The 27,273-nt window shown below is 50.7% G+C and overlaps 1 protein-coding gene across 3 annotated transcripts; it reads right to left on the reverse strand.

Annotated features, from left to right (window-relative positions):
- Window positions 1-111: 111 nt before the first annotated feature.
- Window positions 112-25,861, reverse strand: Psen2 (presenilin 2). Of its 3 annotated transcripts, none has more exons than XM_075989314.1 (11): window positions 25,747-25,861; window positions 14,991-15,150; window positions 12,886-13,100; window positions 11,094-11,235; window positions 8,357-8,424; window positions 7,542-7,762; window positions 6,365-6,463; window positions 2,966-3,049; window positions 2,533-2,631; window positions 1,939-2,057; window positions 112-862 (listed from the first exon to the last, which is right to left on the reverse strand). In XM_075989314.1, exons 2-11 carry the CDS (start codon window positions 15,129-15,131, stop codon window positions 707-709), a joined length of 1,344 nt encoding a protein of 447 aa, XP_075845429.1. In that variant the 5' UTR covers window positions 15,132-15,150; window positions 25,747-25,861; the 3' UTR covers window positions 112-706. The 3 variants fall into 3 exon arrangements, with proteins under 3 accessions (XP_075845429.1, XP_075845427.1, XP_075845428.1); XM_075989312.1 differs by having other exon boundaries at window positions 2,533-2,634; XM_075989313.1 differs by lacking the exon at window positions 25,747-25,861 and adding an exon at window positions 15,583-15,710 and having other exon boundaries at window positions 2,533-2,634.
- Window positions 25,862-27,273: the final 1,412 nt, after the last annotated feature.

A 27,273-nucleotide genomic window follows, 5' to 3' on the forward strand; every position in this document is an offset into this window, starting at 1 on the left:
CCCCGATTCCCCAATAATGGGTTAAATCCCTCCCTCCTCGGTACACAGTGCGCATCACCTCCCCTCCGAAGAGCCCCAGGATGCAGGGAAGGGGCTATGTTAACAGAGGGACCAAACACCGACATTCCAACAGGAGCATCTATTTATTGGAATTGATACTAAGCCACCTCCAGCAGTCACTGCTGTCATAAGAACAGGACTCAGCTTCTAAAGGGACTAAAGTAACAGAGACATCACAAACAAAGCACTGGGGACATCCATGACCGCAAACTGGCTCTTTCGCCTCTGGTCAGGGTGATGGCACTTAGTGTCCTTCCTGACCATGTCTCCTGGTCCCCACTGATTTGCACATGGTCCTTCTGTTCAACGCCAGAGGATAACAGACCTGCATGGGGCCTGCATCCTCCCCAACCTGCTCTGCACATGTGACCTCATCCCTGAAGATAAACGTGCCAAGCATCCCACTGGGACCACGGATGTCCCAGCAGGAAAGCCACAGTCTGGTGACAGGACACCTAGCACCAAAGAGCAGCTTCTGTTTCCTCGTCACGAAGTAAACACGACACTTTTTTTTTTTAATTCTTTTTTTTTTTTTGTAAGGAAAGGAAAGTTGCTTTTTTAAAAAATATATGGCACTAGAGTGGAAAACTATACACCTGCATCCAGAGACGCTTCTTACAGTCCGCAGGGCCGCGCCTGTCTCCCGTCAGATGTAGAGCTGGTGAGAAGCCAGGGTGTCCATGAAAGGACGCACCAGGTTGTCCGTGGAGAAGTAGAAGATGAGCCCAAAGGTGATGGAGATGGGGAGGGCGGGCAGGGCCTTCTTGAACACGGCAAGCAGCAGGAGAGTCAGACACAAACCCTGCAGGGCGTCCAGGGGAGAGAAGGCCGTGACTCCACCATTGTGGGTGGTGCCATCCCTAAGGCTAGCCTGCACGGCGACAGGCATGCAACTGTCCTTTCCAGATAGGCACTAGCCCCTCAAGGTGCGTAGGGCAGGGTCCTCTCTCACACACACCCCTTAGTCAGGACACCTATGTGCTGGCTAAGGTCAGGCCATGTGGCTTCTCCATCTGGGGACAGCAGTCACACGGGATGGCAAGAGAGTTTCTCTAAGGAACGTGCATTCACAAGAGACCCAGATGAGCGCAAACGAAATCCTACAAAGGTGCTCAGCAGCAGACACCAAGGAAACCATGGATACCACGTGATCCAGCCCTTTGAAGCAAGCATGGGGTGACCCTTTCTACCTCCACCCTTGGTCTCCAGGGTGAGGACAAGGCACCAAAATACCCGTCCAGTCCATGGGACAACAGGTCCCAAGCCAGACAGTATGGTAGGGGAGGAGCCTGGAGTCTGTTATTCCGTGTGGGCACAAACAAGCTCTTCAGGGCACTGGAAAGAGCACCAGCTTTAACCGTGCTCTCTGTGGCCATACCCAGGGTTTCCACTCCAGCACAGCACAAGGAAGCATGCTCTAAGATGACATTGCAGGATATGTCCCCTAGCTTGAGTAGCAGCCATCAGAGCCTCCAGACTGCACTACTGCTGAGGCTAGAGAACCCAGGATTCAGAATTCTGTGGGGTCCTGGTGGTAACTGTGGATGGGAGGGGCATCCTTTCACACTCCTCTGTACCACAGGTAAAGGTCTTCAGCTATGACATCCCCCATACATCTCAGACAATGCAGGGACTAAGGGACCGGGCCCTGAGGCTTCCACCCAAACCCTAGCAGTGAGGTACATGTGGTCACTGCCGTCAATGCCTCTCGTGCCTGTCCAGGTGCTCTCTCCAGGTGACCATGTCTTGGTGACCACAGTCTGGGTTTGGCAGCTCTCCCCTCACTGCCTTTGCCCCTCAGAGGGAAGACAGCAGCTGAAAATGCCCTCTGAGGACCCCAGGTGATGAGCCCCCTCCTCCACCATTCAGCCCACTCACGATGAGGATGGCGATGAAGCAGGCCAGTGTGGTGTTCCAGTCTCCATTGCCAGTGGCTGCCGCCTTGCCCACCAGGACACTGTAGAAGATGAAGTCTCCCAGGCCAAGCTTCACACCCCCTATAAGGAGGAAAGAAAGAGGCCCCTGTCTAATCCTACTGATGAGAGACTTTAGCAGGAAGCAGGAAAACAAACAAACAAACCAAAAAAAAAAAAAAAAAAACAAGTCAAGGGACCCAGCAAGAGGGTCAAGGGGCAAGACGAACGTATCCCTCAGTAGCACTACTGAAGACTAGGTACAAGATGGATTACCTAGGAAAAGATGGGGAAAGGGGCTAGGACTGAGTGCCTGGCAGCCTAGGCAGAAGCCTGGAATTTAGGCGAGCCACTTGGTTAGAAGAGAAAGGAGAACGGGACAGTTGCTGACTGCCGGGGCTGCAGGCTGCTGTGTTGTTTAGCGTGGAACCTGACTACAGGTATTTTTAAGTAGGTTTAATGCCACCACCCTCTGGAACATGGATGCTGACAGGAGACTTGAAGAGGCCCCCAACCCTGCTGCCCTGTGAAGCAGGCCATCTGAACTCGGGCACCTTACTTTCCTCTTCTTCTTCCAGCTCTTCCCCTGGATAGCCAGGAAGGGGGGCTTCAAAGGCTTCAGGGTATGAGGGCTCCCCAAAACTGTCATAGGAGTCTTCTTCTGAGCATCCGAGAAGAAAGGACCACCATCATCACACACGGTGGGGTGTGGCAGAGAGAAACAAAGGCTGGTCAGAAGGTACAAAAATCCAGAAGATTCCCCAGTACCCTCCCACCTCGAGGCTCCCCACCATCACCCCCCAACAACATCCAGCAAAACTGAGGTGAACGCTGGGCGAAGGGTGGACAGCCCAACTGTCACTTACTCCCTAAGTCAGGTGGCTATTAGACAGTGTGACTGCCGTTCTGAACCTTAACCCACAGAGGGGCCGGGCCAAGTGGGGTGCAGATGAGGATCGCCCCTGAGACAAGACTGGGAGCCCTATACTCACCCATCTCCGGGTCATAGGGGAGTTGCAATGCTCCCTGAGAGGAGGGATCCGGCTTTGCCATGCCCACAGTCCACACCATGGCAGCTACAGAAAGAGCAAAGGGACATGCGTCAGCTAGTATTCCCTGACCTGGGGAAAGCAGAGCCAGTCCAGGCCCCCAGAAGGCTGCACAGCCCCTTCATCCTGCAAGGTGCTCAGGCTTGGCTGATAGAGGCTGGGGGGCGGGGGGTTTAGAAGCCCAGGGTCACCGGCTGGGAGGGGATGATGAACAGTTCACCTTTGTCCTCTTGCCCGCCTCTCAGATAACAATGGCAACAATAACAATGACCAATGGGCAGCCTGCTGGCTGTGTCTTTTTAAAAATTGCCTTTTATCTTACTTTTGGTTTCATTTATCACGAAAAGGGAGACATGGAAATTATTTACACAGTGAAACAGCTCAGAACGGCAGTGGAACAGGCAGTTTCTCGGAGCGCCATTTCAACAGCGATTTCAGTCCACAGACTTTCCAAGAATGCCACCATCTCTAAATGAGAACTAATCCTTGCCGTCCACAACTGCTGTGGCCTCTGTGTTCTGGGAGTGACCTCGTTACCAGCATTCACACGAAACAGCCCAATCCCTCCACCCTTCCCTTTAGAGACCGATACTACTGCAACTTGCAAAACTCTTCCTGGAGAGTTTTCTGAATGCATAATGCCGTCTTTGGCTGCAGTTTCAGCAGCCCTCCTTCAGCCAATCCTTTGCCAAACAACAGAAGAAACCTTCGGAAAGCCTGTCTGTTGGGATTCTTGCTACCAGCTAGAACCTAAATTGTCTTTTTTTTTTTAACACACACACACACAACCACGAGGGGCTGGAGAGATGGCTCAGTGGTTAAAAACACATATTGCTCCTGCAGAGATCCTGGCTTCCTTTCCCAGCACCCACATGGCAGTTCACAAGTGTCTGTAACTTCAGTGCCAGGGGATCCCCTCTTCTGGCCTTCATCGGTACTGCATGTATGTGATATACAGATACCCATCCAGGCCAAACACTCATATACAAATAAATAAAATAAAGACAAATCTTCTAAAAAAAACAATTTTTAAAACTTTAGTCCTGAGGCTGAAGGGCTGGCTCCATGGTTAGGAGAACCTGCTGTATGATCGTGAGAAGCAGAGCTCACGCTCAGTTCCTTTAACAAGCTCGTGGTCTTGTAAACGCCCCTTATTCCAGCTCCGAGGAAGCTATGTTTCCTTTCTGGCCTCCGTGTACACGGGGTATATTCATGGCCATTTGCTCACACAGACACACATGCACACACAAAATAAACATGTTAAAATGCAATGTCTGAGCCTCAGTGGCACTCTGTATTCAGATCTGTAAAACTAACCCTGTTCTTTTCATCTTACAGGGCTGAAACTCTGTGCCCACTAGACGCGCCCCCTTTCCTCAGGCCCCTGTGTTCACCTCTCACTCTATCATGTGTCTATAATTTTGCCTACTCTTGATAGGACATGGAATCATACAGTGCCTGTCCTGTCACTGGTGCAGGTCTCTCATCCCAGTGTCCCCAATCCATCCACATCACCATCTCGGTCAGAATCTTCTTTTGTAAAGGAAGAGTAATACTCCATCGTATGGGGACACCATATTTTAGCCGAATGGACACTTCTAGCTCTGAACTACCATGAGTAACACTGATATGGACACAATGTACAAATACCTGTTTGAGTGCCTGTTCTTGATCCCCTTGGGTACCTGGTCACCACGGAAACTGCTGCATCACATGGTACAGGCTGACCTGTGACTCCCCTCAGAGTTTATTACTCCATGTTTCTACTTCCCCAGCGAGAATTTCACACTCGGTGCAGCACGAAGCCCAGACTCAGCACCCCCAGCACCCTTCCGACCTGCCTGCAAAAGGCTGTGGGTCTTCCTTGTTGCTGGGACACAAAGCACTCCGCCTTGTGACCCTGGTGAGTCGGGCTTGCAAAATGTCCCAGAATGTGCTTCATTCACCCCACAGTCTCTACTGGTCCCGTCTATAAGTCCTGCTTGCCCTTCATCTGACGCTGGACCACGCTGCTGCCGAGCGCATTCTGCTCTCCACTTAGTAGGCAGTGTGATCGTGTCCAGGAAGAAGGGCTAATGTGTCACAGTGCTCTGCAGGGCTCACACTGTCAGGATCCCAACCGCCACCATTCTCTTCCCCATCTGCTCTAGCCACCCCAGACCTACCTCAGGGTCTTTGTATCTGTGGCTGTCCCCCTTACCCCAAGTGCTGACCTCCAGACTTCCACCTAGTGCTATCCCCTACCTGAGTCAGGGCTCTGGCCACGCATGACCTATGAATGAGGGTTCCCTGGCCATCTTTTGCAAAATGGCCTCCCCTATGGCCCTGAGGTCCTTGGTCCCTTGCCCTGCTCTAGTCTTCAACAGAGCATTTGCTACCTCCTGGCTTACATGTATCTACCTCCTTAGTTTGCCTCCATCCGTGAATGAATTTTCCGTGGACAAGGAATCTCCTTTGCACACAGGGGATGCCCGGCCTCAGGCACTCAGACTAACCAGAACCATCCGTCCTCATCCTTAGAGCATCCTGGGATGTGCTTTCTAGCTCAGGGCCATGCTGCTGGCAATTCTCCATTCTAAGCTCGACTTCTCATTCATTATGATGACCCAGATCTGCGGATGATTTCCTGGGTACCTGAGGCATCAGAACCCAGAATCGCAGACTCTGTATTTAGATAGCCCCACTGTCAAACAGAGTGGCTGCTGCCCCCACAGGGCAAGAACTCGGTGAGCCCCAGTTTACATAATCTTGCTTCCTGCAAGACCTCTATGTCACACACAGGGCCTACCAGTAAGTAGGGACTCAATATAAAGTGGTGACTTCTGTTAAATAGATATATAATATATAAACCCACATCCTCTGACATGACCCCAAGGCTAGATGCCCCGGGTCTCCCTTCAGAGATGACCAACTTCCACTGCCAAGCTGCTGCCTATGAACCCCAGACAGAACCAAGGGCCCCTGCCCTCCAAAGTCTGCAGGACTCAGTGGTGTTTACACAGCTCTAAAAGCAGCAGGTTCATGGGGATGTGGACTATACCCAGTGTAGGCTGTCAGATGGCGGACAGAATGAGGCCACAGGACTGTGCACACCCTCCTCGTAACCGCCTTCCTACCCAGATTTCCAGACCTTCTTTCTGGGCACCTTCTTTCTCAGCCCACCAGGGCTAGAAGTAGAACCCTCCTGCAGGTGGTGACCCTCAGTGTTATGACTTGATCCTCACCTTCTGAGATGGAGTACACATCCTGTCAACTATCAAAGCCATGCCCAACTATCATGTCTCCACAAAAGGCTACCTGCTGACCCCCCCCACCGTCTAGCAGAGGCATGGGACCACTCACATGAGTATATCAGGGCAGGAAATATGGGCTCATTTCTCTCCTGGGCAGTTTCCACCAGCATCCTCAGTGGCCCCTTGGGGCATAGCACAGCCACGAGATCTGGGAAAACAGAGATATCCTTGTCATATCAAAGGGGACCTTTATTCACAAGCAGTGCAAAAAGAGCCACCCCTCCATCACCAGGAGCCTAAGGGAGCTTCAGGGCACACCATGCTGCTGGACTGGTGTCCCAAGCCCACCAATCTAGAGTTTGCACTGGCTGGAGCCAAAGCAGGTAACCACAAAGTAGGCAGAGTTAGGTGCTGAGACTGAGAGAATGACCTTGGAAGTCCTACTTCCCTGTGTATTCTTAAAATGCACGTTGTAATGCTGGCCTGGCCCTGATGCTACTTAAACAGCAGCGAGCAGCGAAGGTCGCAATAGGCAGCAGGCACCGTGTGCTCAGACTCATCCGAGGCATCAGTGACTCCTGCACACCCACGCTTGATGAGCATATTGGCAGGCGCAGGCAGTAAGAGTGGTCACTTTGCGGTGTGTGCCCCCAGCATCACAAAGGAAGAGTCTGAGCCAGGCGGTGGTGGTGTGATGCTTGCCTTTAATCCCAGTACTCAGGTGGCAGAGGCAGGTGGATTTCTGTGAGTTCAAGGCAAGCCTGGCTTACAAAGTGAGTTCCAGGTTCCAAAGCTACACAGAGAAACCCTGTCTTGAAAAAAAAATAAAACAAACAAACAGAACGTCTGTGGGAAAGCCTTCTCAGGTCAGGAGGAGGGTGCACTGCGTGCCTTCTCGCCTGTTAGCATTGGAATGGGAAATGTCTGCTAGAGACTCACGTTTTGAGGGTTTCATCTCCACCTGGTGACACTATTTTAGGAGACTTTGGACTCTTCAGGAGGTGGGAGCTAGCTAAGGGATGCAGATCACTAGAGGTGGCCTTTTGAAAGTTAGACCCAGGCCCTGGCTCCCCCAAGCTTCCCCTCTGACACTGTGAGCCACGCCCCCTTGCCTCCCTTCCTGTGATGAACTGAACACCCTCCATCATTGTGAGCCAAAATAAATCTTTCTTCCCTTATGCTGATTCCATCAAGTATCTTGGTCACAGCGATGAAAGGGTAACTAAGACACTACTGCATCAGTGAGGCAGATTCACGCAGGTTCCCACCAGGCCCGAGCTACCTACCATACACGGAGATGGCACCCAAGATGACCCAGGCAGACCACTCCGGCAGGTACTTGATGAACACCAGGGCCATGAGCGCGCTGATGACGATGAGGTAGGCCTGCTGCAGCACCAGCGGCCCCTTCCAGTGGATGCACACCATGCCCACTGCCCCGAAGTTCCAGACGGCCAGGAAGAGGGTGGGGTAGTCCATGGCCACATTGTAGGTCTTGAGCACTTCTCTGTAGGCCCAAGGTGGAGCAGGGTATGGGACACTGGGGTGGGGGTGGGAAGGGTGCCACCCCCTACGTGGTTTGACGCCCTCGGCTCCTCAGCCATTAAGTCCCAGTCTGAATCTTATTTACAACCTGCCCATCTTTCATTCCCATAAGCCCCACTCCTAGCCACTCAGCACTTTCTGAAATGCGGTAGGGAGTAGATCAATGGCTGGGGTGTGGGTCACACAGCCAGGTGATGGGCCCATCTGGAAAGCCCTGTGCAAAGACGGGATCCTTGAAAAAGTGTTTTTCTTTGAGCCTCTAGGTTAGATGAACTAGGAAGTGCCCAACTGCAGCCAGACCCCATCCCCAAGCAGAAGATAACTTGGAGAGGTTCCCACCTGCTGAATGTTCCGAGAAGGCTTTACCATGCTTGCTTTGCTCGTTTTAAACAGGAGTCAGAAAGAAACCTGAGACCTACCCGGACCCCACTCCTGTGCCAGAGCCCGAAGGCCTGGCTCCTGGAGCAGCTGACACTAAGGGTGACCACCTTTCTCTGCCCAGGTCCCTCTATCCAGCTGTGCTGCAGGGAGCGGCTGCTCACCAGCCGGCACTCACCCGAGGTAGATGTAGGTGAACAAAAACAGGAGCATCAGAGAGGACATGATCAGCCAGCCATGGATGAACTGACGACAGAAACAAGAGGGCCGTTAGCGGGATGAAGATACTCCCGAGAGAGAGACACTTTCACCTGTCCTTCCTTCTGTTTGACTACCAGAGGTGGCACTGGGTTGTGGTGACACATGCCTTTAAACCCAGCACTTGAGAGGCAGACATAGGTGGATCTCCAAATTCAAGGCCAGCCTGGTCTACAAAGCTAGTTCCAGGACAGCCAGGGCTACACAGAGAAACCCTGTTGCAGAAAACAAACAAACAAAAAACTCCCCCTCCCCAAAAAATGGACCCCAAGGAATTAAAATTTCCCTGGAATTTCATGCTTTCAAAAGGAAAACAATGAAGCTTGGTGCTAGCCAGAGGACCTGGCCTCCAGGAGAGACTTTACACACTCCGATGGCGCTTCAGGATAAAAGTGAAGCCCAGACAATAACCAGCAGGCCCAGGCCTTGACTGTTTGGCTATGCAGATCTCATACCTCCTATTTAAACCCTACCCTTGTGTTAGGACTGGAAGATGGACCTGATGGGGAGTCACTGGATTTGGGGGGCAGGGAGCACTGGATCTCTTTCTCTCACTTCCCGAATGTGGGCCACATTGAATAAATATCCTTTTTCTGCTGTTTTACGATTGATTTGATTATTTAAATCTGACTTATGGATGACAAGCAGCCAAGCCTGGCTTGCTAGGGCTGCCAGAGGCACAGGTTCCAATGCTAACTCTGGTAACACATTTATAGAGTATCTCCAAAACCATGAACCGGAGCCTGAACAAGCTTCTCGGTTAAGTCGCTGTGCCTATTACAGGAAAGGAGGGCCAGGCTCCGTAGGGAGTTCCCTAGTCACCTAAAAGTGTCCTACAAGAGAAGAGTCCTAAGAATCTGCGGGACCCCGGGCTGTGCTGGCCCACCTCTGCACGCTCATCATGTGCAAAGAACATGCTGGCTGTCTTTACCCCCAGATAGCACCCTAACTCCCTGGAGGCAGCCAGCAAAGTTCCCACCAAAGGGCATCACAAAAGCAGACAATAGTCAGCGGGTAAGCTGAGGGCCAATCCAAAGAGTCAGGGGACGAACTGGTTGTTGCTTAGACTGAGGGACCACGGCAAGCCTCTTGACGGAAGGGAAGTCCCTTCCCATTAAGGAGTTCCAGACAGGTCCTCAGGAGAGCTGTCTCTCCCTTCCTGGCTGAGCACTGAGGGGTCAAAGACAATACTCAGTCACCAAGGGTGAGATGGTGCCACTTCCTCCCAGCCTCTTTTCACATATAAGAACGACCCTTGGTCACCAGCTCAGCCCACTGGGTCTCCAGAGACCCAGTCTACCTGGAGGAAGGGCCACTGTTAGACCGTACACCCAGCCTAACGGGAGGAGAAGTTGTGGCCTCTGGAACCTACTTATAGTCTTTCCCTCAGCGGGCTATGTCATCTTGAAACTTAACAAAGATCCTGACTGAAGGGATGGTCAAGTCACTTCTATGGGACTGGCCACATGACACATACTGACCACAGTAGGGTCACTGCCCATGCTATTTCTAGCTTGTTGTCATGTTTTCTATGACTAATCAGCCCTCCCCCACATTCCTACCACCTTCGCCCCTCCTTCCTCGATAGCACTTCTGGAAGCCCTGCCTCATTTACACGGGCAATTGTTACTGCCGATCTAAGCTTTGGCCTCCTCTTCTCTTCCTGTTCCGTAAATACAGAGCCAGAGCACAAAGGACCAAGCTAGGCCTGTGGCGACAGTTCTGAATAGGTGATGCCTGGCTCAACTTCCTGTTAATCCTTCTGGTTTCAAAGCCTGCAGCCTAAATCCGGGGTCTAGAAGTTGATGGCATAGTTAGGCCCAGTAGCCCGGGACTGTAATGGCAGTCTAGCTGGGGAAGCTGAGGAAGAGGATTGCTTCGCCACCTTAGCAAGACCTTGTCTACAAACATTATAGAAAGAGGGTGGGAGAGGCGGTCTGAGGGTAAAGTTGCTTGTTGCCAAGCCTGTGGACCTCAGTGTAATCCTTGGAACCCACATAATAAAAGGAGAAAGCTGTCCTGACCACAGCAGGCTCCTTCCCCGCTTCCAACACAAAAGCACTGAGGGTACATCTCACGGTATAACATTTGAGTAGTGCATGCAAGGCCCAAAATTTAATCCCCATTGTAAGTCTTGGAGCAGGGAGCATGACATCATTGGGAATGACGCTGTCTATAACTGGGGTCACATGGGTGTGACTCTTCCAGTACTCCATGAGGAGGCTCAAGATCTACAGAAGAATGCAACCCAAAGGGTGCTGGGGCCAGGAGACCTTCACAGAGCACATGAGCGCCCCTACCTAAAGGGAGATGGGAAGATGAAAATTAAACCTAGAGAAAGCCTTGGGATGAGGGAACTAAAGCAGAACCTCAGAAGAACAAAATTAACTTCCGAGCAGGGGATTGTGTCAGGAAGACTGCAATGAAAAGCTCAGAAGACAGTGGGTGGGGTGGGATGCACACAGTTTCCAAGTCCGCACTAGGTGGTCTTCCCACAGTGGCAGAGAGCACCAAAGAGCAGCCTGCTCTGCAGAAAGGAGGAACCTGGGCAGGGTTTTAGAAAGGTGCCACGTGGCAGTAACTCCTTCCACATCACAGCAGGGATGGGGTAGGCGAGGGCAGGGCAGAGGGGGAGGAGAGAGGGTTGTGGGCCTCACCTTGTAGCATCGATACTTGTAGAGGACCACCAGGAAGATGGTCATGACCACGATGACGCTGATCATGATGAGGGTGTTCAGCACAGAGTTGAGGAGACGCTGGCCCACTGAGGGCGTGTCCTCAGTGAAGGGTGTGTAGATCCTGAAGAGGTCACCGGAAGAGCCTCAGTTAGAACCCCGGCACTGGCTGGGCCCTGGTGGGGCCATGGCTCTTTCTATGGATGGCCCCTGCCTCTAGGGTCAGTGACTTGTAGCACTTTGATAACTGGACCATCATGACAGAAAGGACAAACTGTACCCCCATTGAGACCTGGCTCCTCCACTTGACTCTCCTATTCCAGGACCTCAGCTCTCGTCCCTATCAACAAGACTGGCTGCCTGTTTCCTCATGGGATGATTAATTTTGCCTCTGAGCAGGTCCGTGAGGGCATTCCTGGGCAATATGAACCCTCTGTGCTGGGCTGCTCCTTCCTTTGGCAGCCCAGGTGGAAAGAGGTTGGAGAGAAGCCGTGCTGCTTTGCCTGCTGCCTTCCCTGCTCCTTGCCAGTGCGTGCATCCACTCTGCTGTTGCTGCTGTTGCTACCCTCCACAGACAGCAGAACCTCAGCCTTCCAGTGTGGACTTCCAGCAGCTCTCTGAGCATCTTCTAGGTGTTCAGCAACAGATTGGGAATGCCGAGGTATCCAGCCTTATGGTCTAAGCAGCTATGGGGTTCTCAGCCTCTTTAATGTACAAAAAACCATCACTGGACTACCTATTATTGGATAAGCCGATCTAATATATCCCTTTACACTATTTTATTGTACAAGCCAATCTAATATATCCTTTTCCATAATACACACTCATTGGTTCTGATCCCCTAGAGAACCCAACAATACACTCTGTCAACATTCTGCAGCCTAAGACTCCCACACCCTCTGCCCCGCTCCCAACTGCAGTCACAGGTACTGTCTGCTCCGGAGTCAACTCACAGGCTCCTTGCTCTTTTCAGCTGGTCTGCCAGGAGCTATGCTGACCCTGTCCTCTCTAAGCCTTCCATCCAGCTACTATGAGTCCTCCACAGGCTACCAGCTCCTTAGGAACTTTCCTACTTCTTCCTTTCTAAAAAATATAAAGGATTCAAATCCAGAGTGAACAGTAAGTCTGGAAAGGCAATGACGTTGAGGATGTGCTCAGAGGTGAGGAGCCAGGGAGGGGCGAGGAGAGGGGAGAGGAGAGGGCTGAGGTTAGGGAGCTCTCAGCTCTCTGTCACACTTATTAAAGTAACTGAAGGGTCTGATAAGTCTTCCTCGTCTGCTAGAAGTGTGCTAAGAAATCATGAGGCCCAACCCTGTCATTTTGCATCTAAGGGAGCAGTGACACAGAGGATGCTGTTCATCTCCGGTCACGTGGTGTTTGAGACACAGTGGACCAGGACCAGGTCCTTAGTACACGAAGCTCAGTGCTATGGGACCAGCGCCGGCCTATATCCAGATTCCACTCAGCCTTCTGTGAACACTGCGAGGCCTTTCATACGGATTAGCCCGCTTAATTCTCCAATTCTCCGGGCGTCCCATAATTAAACTCGTGATAATTAAACATAATTAAACAAACAAGGAAAGGGAGGCCCATAGGTCAGATGTGTCCAGACAAGTCACATGACAGGAGGCAGTGAGTCAGGATGTGAGCCCAGAGTCTTCATCACTGCTCTCCATGTAGCAAAGAGCTACGGGAACAGTAGCTGAGGGAGCCTATGTTCCCCTCAAATCGATCACCACCCCAGCCCCCCAATGCCAACCGGGCCCCAACTCACAGCTGCCCATTCTTCTCTGTGTAGAAGCGCACGGACTTGATGGTGGCCACCACGACGATCATGCACAGTGTGACAGGCACAAACAGCATGATCACATGCTTCGCCCCGTACTTGAGGGTCAGCTCTTCCTCCAGGCCCGACGGCCGCCCAGGAACCCCACTGCAGGCATAGCGGTCTGGATCCTCCTCACAGTCCTCCTCGCTGTCCTGGCTCCTCTACGGGAAACCAAACAGTGAGGGCCACAGAGGCCCCCATGGTGAGCTGCTCCTGCAGGGGCTTCTGGAAGCAGAACTGAAAACGCTAAATGCTGCTTTCTGGACATGACAAGTGTGAACTCCAATTTGGATCTCGGGACATATAAAAAGTTTAGGACAGTGCGGGAGAAGGTGTAGAGCCAGCCTGCATAGCCACAGAAGGGTACACCAAAGATCCCTTGCTCTTCCCAAGGACGAGAACCAACATGGCCACACTGGGCAGGCTGGGTAGAAGGAAAACTGAGAGCAAACATTTTGCTTGGCTAACCATAAGAACCAGCATGGAGAGGACTTTCTTTGAGCTTCAAAACACATGGTTCCTTAAGTACCAGTTCTCTGAGGGAGCGCTCAAACAAGCTGTTCACTTGAGACCAAGGAGAAAACAATCTAATGGACAGGAAACTAAAAGGCACAAACACCCAGGAGATAAGAGAAGAAACTGGAGAACCGGTTGGTAGTGACCTTGAGCTGTGAGAATCTAGGAGGCTCAAAGGCTGTGCTTACTGAGGAGGAGAAATGGGCTTAGATTTCAAGGTTAAGGATTAAGAGTGGCTGGAGGAAGAAGAAGGCCTCTGGGAAAGGAAAGGTTTTTTAAGGACTACAAGGAATAAAATGGAAAGGGACCCAGGCAACCTCAGAAGCAGTTTGCGGACCAGGAGGGAGAGGGCCAAGCTGACTAACCCTTTCTACTGTTATCCAGCCTGAGGCTGGAGCAGTAAGAATCCCAAAGCTGCTGCCTCTCCCAGCACAAAAGCCAAGCTTAACTCAAGCCAACTTAGCTCATGGCTACCCTGGCTGGCTACCTACTCAAATTCGTCCCTTCCAGTAGCTTTCGTTCGATCATCTTAATGTCTCTGTGTCATTGGTCTGTCCCAAGCACCCAAATCCATACTACCTAGAGACAGCAGCCTGCATCTGAAAGGCAGGTGAGGGGTGGGAGGTGAAGAGGGACGTGTCAGCTGGCCCACTGTATGTGTATATATATATATATATATATATATATATATATATATATATATATACACACTGAAATTGTGTAGTCAACTACGAAGCCCTTACAGATAGAAGACACAGATGTGTCATGGCCAGTAGACACCACTTTGGCCAATTTTTATGTTTGTTTGTTTGTTTGTTCTTCCTGAATGGAAGAATGCCTGGTTTCATCCATGGGTTAGTCAGCTTTCTCTCTCTAAAAAACACCCAGGATAATTTAACTTATAAAAGAAATAGTCTGGAGGTCTCAGTCTGTGGTGGATTAGCCCTGTTGCTGTGGGTCTTGGTAACCATTCTGTGGCAGAAACCATGGAGAAGTGCAGACTGTTCACCTCATAGTCAGAACACAGAAAGAGAGGAGGCTGGGGCCCCACAAGTAAGCTCTTGCCCCCCTCTAATGACCCGAAGCTCTCCACAAGGTTCCATTCCTTAAAGGTTCTAATGCTTCCCAAGCATAGCACACTGGGGACCAAGTCTTCAGCACAAAAATCTTAGGGAGACATCTCAGATCCAAATGCAGTAACCCATAGGAAGAGCCCCCATAGGAAGAGGCCGGAAAGATGGCTCAGCCGATAAGAGTACCTATTGCTCTTATAGAAGACCTGAGTTCTGTGGCTAGCCCCAGGTCAGGAAGCTCACAACTATTTCTCCAGCTCCAGGGGATATACTTCCTGCTGGCCTCCATGGATACCTGAGCTCACACAGACATACATTGATACACATAATTAAAATAAAATAAATCTTTTTTTAAAAAAGACATAGGAACGTCATGGCTCTGTTTTGTTTCAGTTTTTTGTTTGTTTGTTTTCTTTGCTGGTAATCTCTGCTTTAAGGCCAACAATTGCTGGTGGGACCTACCCACTGGGCAGTGTTTTCTCCATCCTCTGGGCCAGGCCTGCCCTCCTGGCAGGATCGTGACGTGGGGCTCTCAGCGGACATCAAGGATGTCCGTTCATCGCAGACCTCTTCCTCACTGTCAGAAGCCATGAATGTGAGCATGGTCCTGCCTCAGAAGCACCTGGAAAATAAGCACAGGGACCTTGTTCCACTTCCCTGACAGGCAAAGGCAGTGGCGGGGGGCTAGCAGGGAGGCTGGGTAGCTTGAACACCAGGAACAGGTCTTGCCTCTAACAAGCTCCTAGAGAGACATGTCAAACAAAAGCTGAGAACTGGAGCTCCAAAAGCCAGCAAGAGGCCACAGCAGCCTTGTTTGAGTCTGGCTGGAGTAGACTCCTATCACATGGAGCAAAATGTCCAATCAAAAAAGTCCAAGTCATTCTGCGCTGTCAACATTTGTCCCATCAGTAAATGTCTGTGGAAAATCTGCTGTGCTTGGCTCTGGGGCTCTAAACTTGAATAGGAAACACTCACTCACGTCCCATAAAAACAAACAAAGGAGATCATTCAATATGACAAATGACTTATTATCAAGATGATGAAGAGACTGTACCTCAGAAGCAGGCTTTCATGCTTCCTAGAGAGGATTCATGTTGGAGCTAAACTCTTGCCAGTGGGACATGGGCGGATCAGGCTACGGCCACACCAAGGAGGCCCATGTCATCTCAAGGAAAGTTGGGTTGACAAGGGTCCATCTAGCTGGTTACTGTGAGGGGAAGGACGAGGCCAGGAGGGAGTATCCTGATGGGGGAAGATGCTCTGATGGGGGAAAGGAGCCTGATGGGGAAGGCAGCCTGAAGGGAAGACATGCCTGCTTGGAGTAATCCTTCTTTACACTGTGAATATGTATTACTCTCATTGGTAAATAAAGAAGCTGATTGGCCTATAGCAAGGCAGGATAAAATTAGGTGGCATAATCAGACTGAGGATGCTGGGATGAAGAGGGGTGAGGTGAGGGAGATGCCAGCTAGTCGCCAAGGAAGCAGGGCATGCAAAAAAAATGAGGTAACAAACCATGAGCCACGTGGCAAAGCATAGATAAGAAATAGGGGTTAATTTAAATGTAAGAGTTAGCTAGCAACAAGCCTGGGCTATCGACCAAGCATTTATAAGTAATATTAACCCTCTGAGTGGTTTTTTAGGAACTGGCAGGCAGGAGAGAAACCTCTGGCTACACATGCCTGATAGGAGGCGGTTATAACAGGGGACAGTATAGAGGATAGAACCTAAGATATTGGCTGAACTAAGATGAGAAAATGGGCTGTTACCAAGGAAGACCTCATGTGATCCAGAAACTCATAGTGTCTGTGGGTTGAAAATGTAACACCATCTAGGGGTTCACAAGTGTGGGGTATATGTAGATTAGAGTCTTAAGTTCAAAAATGGCAGCCAAGTCCCAGGAGCTGCTCAGTCAGTAGGGGGACATGACCCCCTGAAGTATCCACACTGAGGAATTGAGGGAGAGGGAGCCTGCCCCCGCCTGACTTCTGCATGGTTCTCAATGGATTCTGATACAGCAGCCCCTATGGGACCCAGTGGTTTCAGGTCCCCACATTTTGAGTTCAGGCACAACCTCTGGGAGGATGTGACTGTGCCCATGTCTGGATGGGCACTGCCAGCCACTACCAGCAATGTCACCTCAGAGTTGAGATCTGTGCCACTGAGCTAGGAGCAGGCCTGATCTCGGCTGAAAACTTGTTTCCAGATAAGTCACTCTTGGAATTCATGTGGTCTTCAAGTGAACAGATGGGGTCCTTCCATGAAGGCGGGGCCTGTGGCTGCTATTCTAAAGACAGTCATCCTCGCTGTGGGTGGTCTGGATAATTCCCACAAGGACTTCCGCTCAACCTGCCATTACAGAGATGATACACGGAATGCTTTTGTTTACCTCCCTGATGGGCCTATTCCAAAGGTGCCCTCTGCCTTCACAGGATTTGCAAAGCGAAGAAGCCCCGAGCCCCCAGAAGCGGCCTCTCTGGTTCTCCCAGACACTGGGGATGGAAACACAGTTGCAGAATCTCGAAGGCAAAAGGAGGTGTTGAGAGCCCTGTACTATCCAAATTCAGAGGAAACAATGTGTCACTCTTAGAACTGGACGATCTTGGGTCCTGGGGACTGAAAGGGACAGGACGTAGAAAGGTACGTGAGCTGAGACTGAAAGAGGCAGAACATTCTGGAAAGAGGTAAATATTCAAGTATATGAACATAACATGACCTTGCTTCAATACTGCCAAGGGACTTGTGGTGGAATCATGGTAGACCATCCCAGGGAAGGGACCACGGGGAAGGGAGCTTAATTCAGCCCAGGCATCCTTTAGGCTAGAAGAGAAGTGTCCTTTTACCTAGGCTACACAGAGCATATCCTAGGTGGATGCGGTCTACTGCCCTAATACCTGGAATTCTGGAAGCTCAGCTGAGCCCAGGGCTTCAGAGGCGCAGTTCTGCTTCCTGGAGGCCGGGCCTTAGAACCAACAGTCTATATAAGAGAACTAACTCAGTTTAAGGGGACACAGCTTCACAGGTCAACTCGCCATGAGATCTAGGGCAAAGTCTTAGCCAGGTAGGGTCTAGAGGACAAAATGGACAGGGACCACTCCCCTCTCTGGGGGCTGGCTATCTGTCCTATCTTAAACACATACCCACTGGACCCAGGAGTTCTCAATATTCCTTCCAGAGACTGAATTCTCTGGCTCACAGGCATCTAGATTAGGGGTATGCCTCGGTGGTAGAGTTTAGCAGGCTTGAGGCCTTGGGTTCCATGTGCAGGAGGGGGGTGCGGAAAAACGTGATGAAACTCACAGTGCCCCTTAAGTCTGGGTGTTCTGTTTCTGGTCTGTATGCTAGGCTATCTCAGCTCAGGTGACAGGCACTCTGACAAAACCACTCAAGAGACAGTCTATCCTGGCTCACAGCTCAGTATGATGAAGTCACGGTGGGAGGAGCTTGAAGCTGTTGAGCAGTCTGGGAGTAGAGAGTAATGAATGACTGCTCTGCCCAGGTCAGGTGGGAGGAGCTTGAAGCCGCTGAGCAGTCTGGGAGCGGAGAGCAAGGAATGCTACTGCCTGGGTCTTTTCTCCACTTACACAGTTCAGAAACAGTGCCCCCCACAATGGCTTTGTCTTCACACCCCAATTTAACAAAATCAAGATAACTTGCCCAGAGGTGCCTCTCCCAGTTGACTGTAGAGATTCTGTCATTCACAATTAACCATCACAGCTGTAAATCAAAATCCCAGAACCCTAAACTGCGCTCTAATCCTGTCTGGGCAGCATGTTTTGCGATGGGGACTCTGTACACTCATGCTCCCTGGGGTGGGCCTGGCTCAGGAGGGAAAGGAGGCATTTCCACCCAGTACCTTCCCACTCCCAGGTCCCACACTATGTGGCTTCAGGAAGGAGGATTGAAACTGCACAACTCTTTGTCCGGAACAAAGGACCTGGTGAGACAGAATTAGGAAGAAAGGAGTAAACGCTTCTCAGGCTAGCAGAATCTCCAAACAACACCGAAGGAGGGCTGGAAGATGCGGGTGTCCGATGCTGGTGTGTGTGTGTGTGTGTGTGTGTGTGTGAACTACACTTACAGTACCCAAAACAGGAAAACCTCAAAGCTACACAACGACTCAGACCTTTTGATCTGGAAGCGCTACTCCTTGGTATTTTATCTAAGAAAAATAAATTCATACAAAAATATGTGCTGTAGTCATTTGCTATCAGAAAAGTAAAAATGACTGAAATTTCTGACTCTTTTCTCTGGCACAGGAACACCCCTCCCCCACCCCCTTATCTGCAATTCCCCTTCCTGTGGTTAGTTATCAGTGGTCAACTGTGGCCCAAAAACATGAAGAGGAAAATTCCAGAGTAATCAATTTATATGCTCTAAGTAGCTTTCATTACAGTATATTGTTCTAATTGCTGGTTTGCTCTTATTAATCTTTTGCTGTGCCCAGTTTATTAATTAAACTATCACAAGTGTGTATGTTCAGAAAATAAAACAAGGCTTCCACAGGACTTGGTATTCATCACCACTTCAGGGATCCATGCAATCGAGGATGGAGCCTCCTGGGCTTGTAAGAGGGTCCACTGCATGTTCATCTGATGGGGACTATTACAGGACCACTAAAGATTTACTTCAAACGATACTTAGCAACAACGAAAATGAAGTTAAATTTAACAGGATGTAAATGTTTTCATGATCATCTGAATTTACACCACACACACACACACACACACACACACACACACACACATACACGCAAGACTGGTAAAACAATTACAAAACATTAAAGGTCATTATCTTTAGACCAGTGTGATTGTAGATGGTTTTTTTGGGGGGTTTGTATTTTTCTGCATTTCTCCATTGTATTTTTCAGACAGGGTCTCATGTCTCCCTGATTGGCTTCTGTCTTAACTATGCAGCTAAGGATGACCCTGAGCTTCTGATCCTCCTGCCTCCACCTCCCAGGCTTGGATCACAGGCCTGCACCACTACACCCAGTGTCCAGTGTATGCTGTGCTGGGGATAGAGCCCAGGGCTTGCATGCTAGGCAAGCACTGGAGTTACATCTCCAGCTCCTCTCTCTCTGTCTGTCTGTCTGTCTGTCTGTCTGTCTGTCTCTCTCTCTCTCTCTCTCTGTCTCTCTCTGTCTCTCTCTCTCTCTGTCTCTCTCTCTCTCTCTGTCTCTCTCCCTCTCTCTAAATAAAGATGGGTTGCATCTTCAACCTGCTCCTTCGTTTCCCTTGAGATAAGGTCTCACTATATAGCCCTGGTTGGCCGGGAACTAGATACATAAACCAAGCTAGTCTGGAACTTGAGCTCTGCTTCTGGAGTGCTGAGATTAAAGGCCTGCGCCACCCACTGTACCTGACAAGCTACTGATTTGTAAACTGGAATAGGAGGCATCAACACACAGGGCTTCCTCTTCCTTCTGAATCACTGGCTTGGCCTGGGGAAACAGATGAGAATCCAGGAAGCCACTGACATTTTCTCCACAGCCCTGGATGACAACAGATGCTTCTCTGACTCTCCTTTAAGATCCCTAAGGGCCGGGCCAGAGAGGCCTGCCTCTCTGTTCTGAAGTCTAATGGGACTGAAATCCTCAGAGGGAAAAAAAATCACCACACTCAACTGCGCAGATAAACAACCTCGCTGGATCTGCAACCACATCAGAAAGATGCAAAGAGCTCCTAGGGGACCTGACTCAGCACAGGTGGAGATGGGGCGTGGCTCCCACACACACTAAACCAGCTTCACATGGGGGGGAAGTGTCCACAGGAAAACAGAGGGGTGAGTGCAGGGGACAGACTGTTCTGGAAGCCCTGCCTGCCCTGTGGTGGAGGGATTAGGCACCCTCTGCAGACTTTTACTAACTCACTGACTGGAATCAAAATGTTGATTAGTGGAACTCAGGGATTCTGACCCACAGAGGTTCCCCAACCCGCTGGGTTCCTGCAAATATCACGGGAACCGGGTGACCCAGTTTCTTCAACCTTCTCACGGGAGAAGCCCTAATGTTTAAACTCAGTGGCCCTGGCAGGAAAGAGCTTCTAAAATGGCACAGAAAATTCCAGCACCTTATGGAAACTCATGCTCCAAAAGTGAATTGGAGACTCCATGGAGGGCCACAGAGAGGCTAGGACTTCCGACCTTCCCAAAGGGCCTGCTGAACAAAGTCCTTGGCTTTCAAAAGGTCACCTTCTTTTTGGTCACATGGCTACTTCCCAGAATTCCCATGACCCCTGGAAAGTCCCCTGTCTTCCTCTACACTAGGGAAGGGTTTCCCCCAATCCGGCAACACCAAGACATCTTACAGATTCCACACCTACCTCTATCCCTTCACACGTGACCATGTATTTGGCTGGTCCACCTGGCACTTGCTGAATGGATGGTTCTCCCGGACCTTGGGAGACCTCAGGCAGGACTGGACTGAGTGCCAGACCCCAGACCCTCGAGTGGGGGGCCCTGTGACCTTGTCTTAACCTCTGGATTTAACTCCATTACCTATTTTCCTCTTGAGTACCTGGGCAATTTTCCTCATTTCCTGAAGTAGACTGGGGGAGGGACAGCTGGGGGGGGGGAGACAGTAGCCTGGGGGAGGGACAGCTGGGGGGACAGTAGCCTGAAGGAGGGGCAGCTGGGGGGCAGTAGCCTGGGAGAGGGGCAGCTGGGGGGGACAGGGAGAGAGCCTCTAGCCCACCACCTTCAAGTAAAAACTAGATTAGTTTTAAATAAGACACAGCAGCCAGTGGTCAGAGACTTATGTGCCATGAACCAAACATTCTGGACAGCTTCTGACCATGCAAGGTGACAGGAGGTATTTCCTCCTCTGTGAACAGCAAACAGGAGGCTTTGTAAGACTGCCACCATGGGTGTTCAATAAAGGAGCTATCATGGAGGCAAGAGGGACCTCTAAGAGGGGATTAGGGAAGCCAGCTGGTGCCGTATTAGGAAGCTAGTAAACTGTGAAACCATCAGAAACATGTATAAAGGCCAGGCCCCAGGGAGATCCTGTTTCCATCCAGCCTCAGCTGGACAATGGGAACATTTTGTCAAAAGGGCTCGTCCATAGGATGACGTTAAAGCTGGGCTGAGCACCTGAAGCACCATCAGTGGGTGCCCTTTCATAGTTCAGGGAACCAAAGGCCAGGGTAGCTGGGGGCGAAGGGGGAGTAAAGGAGTCAGGTGAGGACCAACTGTTTACAGGTCTCCAAACTGCCTGCAGAATATCATTCCCTGTCCAACTAACCCCATCAGGTTCCTGCACACAGAGGTCAGGCAGCCAATCCACATCCTCAGGCTTGTTGGGAGCTCACTTGTGGATTAAGATGGCACAGGTCTGCCATGGACAAGGAGATATCTAGAAATGCCCCTCTGGCCACTCCCAGATCGTACCAACTTACAGCCCTCAATAAAGTCTCTCTTGCATGCCCCCATACCCCCACTCCTACAGGTCTGTGGAGCTTAGAGATGGCCCTGCCAACCGTGGCAGTGAGGGAAGGAAATAAGCTACTGCTTCTAGTCAGTTCAAAAGACAAATGGGACTAGTAAAAGAAATCAAGACATTTTCATGGACTTGCCACACTCATCAAATCTGGTGGTATTCTGTTACTAACACGAACACTGGAGATATAATTTACATTTAAAAAGAAATGGTTCACTTTGCTTCAGTGCTACAACAATACCCAGGGTCAGTTGGGCCTATGGCTTTGGGCTTGCAGTACAGCAAAACGACTCAACTCAGGTCCAGAAAGCAAGAAAAGCGATGCCCTCACACCTCCAGTGATCAGAAGACTTCCCACCAGGCCCCACCTGTGCAATGCCTCAGGAGCTCCGCACACTCATTCCTGAGCTGAGGGTGAAGGGGTGTCTTTTTAAAGACTTAAGTTTTCAGAATAAGTATGTCTTACTTTTACTTTTAAAAATATGAAGAAATTTCTGGCTAAGGTGTCACAGGAAGGTGGGAAGCCTTTAGGTCTCCTCCATCTGCAAAGATGTACCAAACAAGGCAGGCAGTGGTGGCGCATGCCCTTTAACCCCAGCACTCAGGAGGCAGAGGCAGGCGGATCTCTGTGAGTTCCAGGCCAGCCTGGTCTACAAAGGCAAATTCCAGGACAGCCAGGGCTGTTCCACAGAGATACCCTGTCTCCAAAAACAAAACAAAAAGAGGGAAGGACGCCCCACTCCTCACACAAGAGGGAAGGACGAACAAAACAAGCTACCTGTTCTCTCAACCAGTGGAGAGAGCACGCTCTCCCTGCATGGCACCTCCTCTTTCCAGAGGAGTTCACTTGGAATCATTCTTTGCCCCAAGTGTTTGGGTGGCAGTGATATCATCCCTAAGCCTGGGGAGGAGACTGCATGTGAACTGAGCACCACTCCTCAGTGGCCGTAGCCCCACAACAGGTGGGAACAATCACAGAAACGTTTGCTGTCCGCAGGGTTCCAGCGGCCTAACCTCAAAGCAACAGCTGAAAAACAGCCACAAGGTTTTTGTTAGCATGACCCATGTGGCCTGCGCACACACACACACACAATGTGTGCGCACACAGAGTTTTGGTGGTTTCTTCTCTCCCTCTGTTCCTTTTGTTTTAGTTTTGGTTTTCTAATGGGCGATCACACTATTACAGCCAGGATAACATTAAACTCTGGGTCCTCCTGCCTTTCTACCTTCAAGTGCTGAGATCACAGGCATTTTGGTTTCTTTGGTGGGGGTAACTGAAGTGATGGTACTTATCTAGAATCAAAGGCCCTGGGAGAGAGAAGCTAAGGCAGGGGGATTGCCATTAGTTTAAGCTCAGCTTTCCTACAGAAAATGCACCAACCAATGCTGCCCAGCAAGACCCTGTCTCAGAATACAAAACAAATTTGTTTTCTCCCAGGTTCAAGACCTCACAGAAACGTTCTGGGTAGCAGTGTAGACACAGACTAGAGGTAACCATGGCAAGCCCATGTACAACTCCAAAGGTACACAATACGGGCAAGCAATGTCCAGATCCTGCCTGACAGGCGGCAGAGCCACACAGCTGGGCAGCTGGGGTCCCCTCCTGCCACTTCCCAGAACGCAGGCTCCCTGACTTTAAAAGAGTCATGATAACCGTTCCAGTGCCCCTTTAGCTTTGTTTGGTGGTTTACATTATTGTTATATCTTTTGTTGGTTTGCTTTCTGAGACAGTGTCTCACTATGTAGCCTAGGCTGGCCTTGAACTCACAGCAATCTTCCTGCCTCAGTGATTGTGCACTGGAATCACAGACATGAGTTATCACATTACTTAAGTGCTTAAAAAGAAAATCAATTCTATTTTATATGTGTAGGTATTTTGCCTGCGTGTGTATGTTTGCACAGCACATGGATACCTCATGTCCAAAGAGGCCAAAACTGGTCTGGAATTGGAGTTAGAGATGGCTGTGAGCCTCCATATTGAACACAGGTCCTCTGGGAGTATAGCCAGTGCTGATAACTACTGAGCCATCTTTTTGACTCATTATTAAGTTTTTTATAATAACTGTGATAACCACTGGGCAAAATGGTTTTTTATCATGAGTGCCTAACTCCTAACACACGGGCATGTCACATGGTTATTAAGCCAACAACCCAGAGAGGCCAAGTCTGGCAAGAAACTCACATGGCAAACTGTGCTACAGGCCTGCGGGCAACCACAGAAGGGGCACTGGAGAGGATACAGTCAGACCCTCGGCTCCAGGCCATCAGACAGAGCAAGCAGAGGCCTCTGGCAGCATCCCTCATCCTGGTTTGTCTCCCTCAGGTAGGAACATTCATTTCCACATACAAATGCATACAGTCTGTATTTGGATATTAGGATATAGTTCTCCAAATCTGGCCCAGCTCCCATGCCATCCTGCACCTCTGCCACCCCACCTCTCTATCCCTGCCAGCCTGATTCTAGTCAGGGAATGAACCTGGATGGCCAACTCTGGCCTGAAGCCAAGACACTGGCCCCTTCGCCAAATAAAAACACAGGACCTGATACTGTTCCTGGCTCCCACAAAGCCACCTACCCCCAAAGTGGAACCTGAGCCTCGCACACCTGGAGCAGCTTATGCAGAACCTTTAATTACTGCCAGAAGTCTTGGCTGAAGGCCCAGGTGTCCACAGAGGGGCTATATAGACATCAGGTACATCCATTCTGGATGCCGGAGTCTCTGTCCCCAGCAGACTATTCTGGGGACGGCTGTCCATTTTGAGTTAAGTGGGTCTGCATCTGCTCTGATTTGGATCCTCCATCTGTAAACGGATACAGTTATTTCACCCACAGCTCGTCCCTTTAAAGACGAAGACCTAAGCAGAGATCCTAGGTTATTTCATCTAACTAGCAAAGGACTAGGGTCTGAACAGCAGGAGTAGAGGCCCAAGCAGCAGGCTGTAAACCCGGCTCTACTGTATCTATCTTATCTAGGAGACCTTGGGTAACTGTACTTTTTAGTTCTGGGAGTTTGTTCTTCCCCACCCTCCCTTTCCTCCCTGGGCCTCATGCCTGCTTGGCCAGCACTCTACCATAGATAGAACTGCATCCTCAGCCCTAGGCGCAGTTTCTTCATCAATAAAATTCTGTGGCAGCTGGATCTTGCTTTTTGAGCCCCTTCCGCTTCAAAGGCTTGATTCTGGGCGTCTCCCCACTGCTGTAAGAGACTTAGAAACCATCCAAACATCGCTAGTAACAGAATGCCAACCTCAGAGCAAGCCTCGGGCCCTATCCTGCGCTCCGCTCCTCACACAAGAAGTCCCCACTCCCTCGACATCTGTAGCAGAGACCAGGTGGACCAGGTCAGGTCATAGGTAACAGGGACCAAAATGCATGGTCAATACAGCTGTGAGACCCACGTGCACTGGCCCTTTAACACCTCGCTCAGCGCCTACCCTGCCTACGGCTTCCGAGGCAGGAAGGGACGCTGAGGACACCCGGACGCGGCCAGAGGCCCAGGGCCGCTTCCTACGCTCCTTCCTAGCCCAGGTTCTGGGCCGGCCGCACTGCCGCCTCCCCGGCGCCTTCTCCTCGCCCCCGCGCCAGCCAAAGAGGCCGCGATCGCCGCCGGGGCCGCAGCCTGGAGCCCGGACCCGAGTACCCCGACGGGGCCGCGACCGCAGCGGTCAGGGGCATGCACAAGAAGGGCTTCGCTGCATTCGGGATCTCAATGCTGCTGGCTACCCGCGATCAGTGACAGGTACTGGGCCGCACGCACCCAGCCCCCGCCCTCGGCTCACCTGCTCCGCCGCGGCGCAGGGTTGAGTTTACGCCGCGGGCGGAGAGCCTCTCCCGGGCTAGCGCCGGCCCCGCCCACTGCCCCGGTCCGCTCACGCCCAGGACACGCCCCCAGTGGGGCCACACCCATTGCTCTGGCTCCGCCCCTGGGCAGTGCCAGGGCCGTCCCCTCGTGCATTGGGCACCTCCCCGGGTTTTAAAGAGATACTCTGTGTGCAGAAGGTCCAGGCCTGCGCGGTGCTTCGGGAGACCACAACATCATCCTGACATTGACATTTGAAGTTGGGTAGTGCCTTTCCCTTTCTTTGGTGCCTGGCAGTGGCAGAGGAACAGGGGGTGGGTATTTGCTTTGTAATTTCAAGGTCCTCGGCCTCCCCTCCCCCGGGCTGCACGCACTTTAAAATGGAGTCTAAATAAAGTCTAAAGTAATATAACATCGTGAGCATTCTCCTGATTGATTTTCTAGAGTGCTTCAGAGACTTGGGGAGCTCTGGGTAATGGGAATAGGGATAAAATTGCATTGAGATCCGAGAATCTGCTCAGCGGGGGGGGGGCGGGGGGGTTGTGATCGCAGGATCTGGGGACTGTGGAATGATTTGAAATTGTTAGCAATTTGTCATTCTTGTCAGTATCTCAGTAGCTTTATTTCTCCTTTAATTACATACCATTAAATTGTCATTGTAGGGCTGGGGAACAGAGTGCTTGCAGGAAGCCCTGGGTGGGTTCAATCCTCAGTGCCCTGCTTGCCTCTCTGTGTGTTTAAGGCCAGCCTGGCCTACAGAGCAAGTTCCAGGACAGCCAGAGCTACACAGAGAAACCTTGTCTCAAAAACAGAAAAAGTAGGGGCTGGAGAGATGGCTCAGTGGTTAAGAGCATTACCTGCTCTTCCAAAAGTTCTGAGTTCAATTCCCGGCAATCACATGGTGGCTCACAACCATTTGTAATGAGGTCTGGTGCCCTCTTCTGGACTGCAGACATACACACAACACAGACAGAATGTTGTATATGTAATAAATAAAATAGTTTTTTAAAAAAAAACAGAAAAAGTGTTCATTTTAATCCAAGGTATTTGGTGAATTCGGTTTGTGGAGAGCTGGCTTGCATGGTTGCAAAAACAGTCCATCACTCAAAAAATAAAAGGCAGTTGTATACACTGAGAAGCTTCTCTCCAGCCCTTCCCCCTGACCTGCCAGCCACCAACCGATTTCTGTCTCCATGGCCTAAGCTCAGTGTATTGAATATATTTTTTTTTAACACGACTGAGAAAGCTAGTTTTGCCTGGCAGACAGCATCGAATCGTGGCACCTAGATCTGAAATCTCTGTCTTCTACCTGTCTGCTGCAGTTCCTAACCCAGAAATGGGCCTCATCCTGTGTAAGAACAGTGTGATAGCCTTCTGAGGAACAGAGAACAGATTATAGAGGAATAAGGGTCAGGGATGGCGCAGGCACTAAACAAATTGTAGCTGTTTTCCTTCCTCTGCCTTCCTTCTCTACTTGAGGTTAGTGTTTCATTGTGTTCTGTTTGGC

The sequence above is a fragment of the Microtus pennsylvanicus genome, chromosome 10, assembly GCF_037038515.1.
Source record: "Microtus pennsylvanicus isolate mMicPen1 chromosome 10, mMicPen1.hap1, whole genome shotgun sequence".
NCBI lineage: Eukaryota > Metazoa > Chordata > Mammalia > Rodentia > Cricetidae > Microtus > Microtus pennsylvanicus.

Excerpts from the sequence above, each read along its gene's own strand:
- Psen2 (XM_075989312.1), bottom strand. The coding sequence starts at position 15,131 with ATGCTCACATTCATGGCTTCTGACAGTGAGGAAGAGGTCTGCGATGAA. Across the intron at positions 2,635-2,965 it reads CCCCTATGACCCGGAGATGG|AAGAAGACTCCTATGACAGT; the intron begins GTGAGTATAGGG and ends TCGGATGCTCAG. Across the intron at positions 863-1,938 it reads GCTTCATCGCCATCCTCATC|GGTTTGTGTCTGACTCTCCT; the intron begins GTGAGTGGGCTG and ends GACGCCCTGCAG.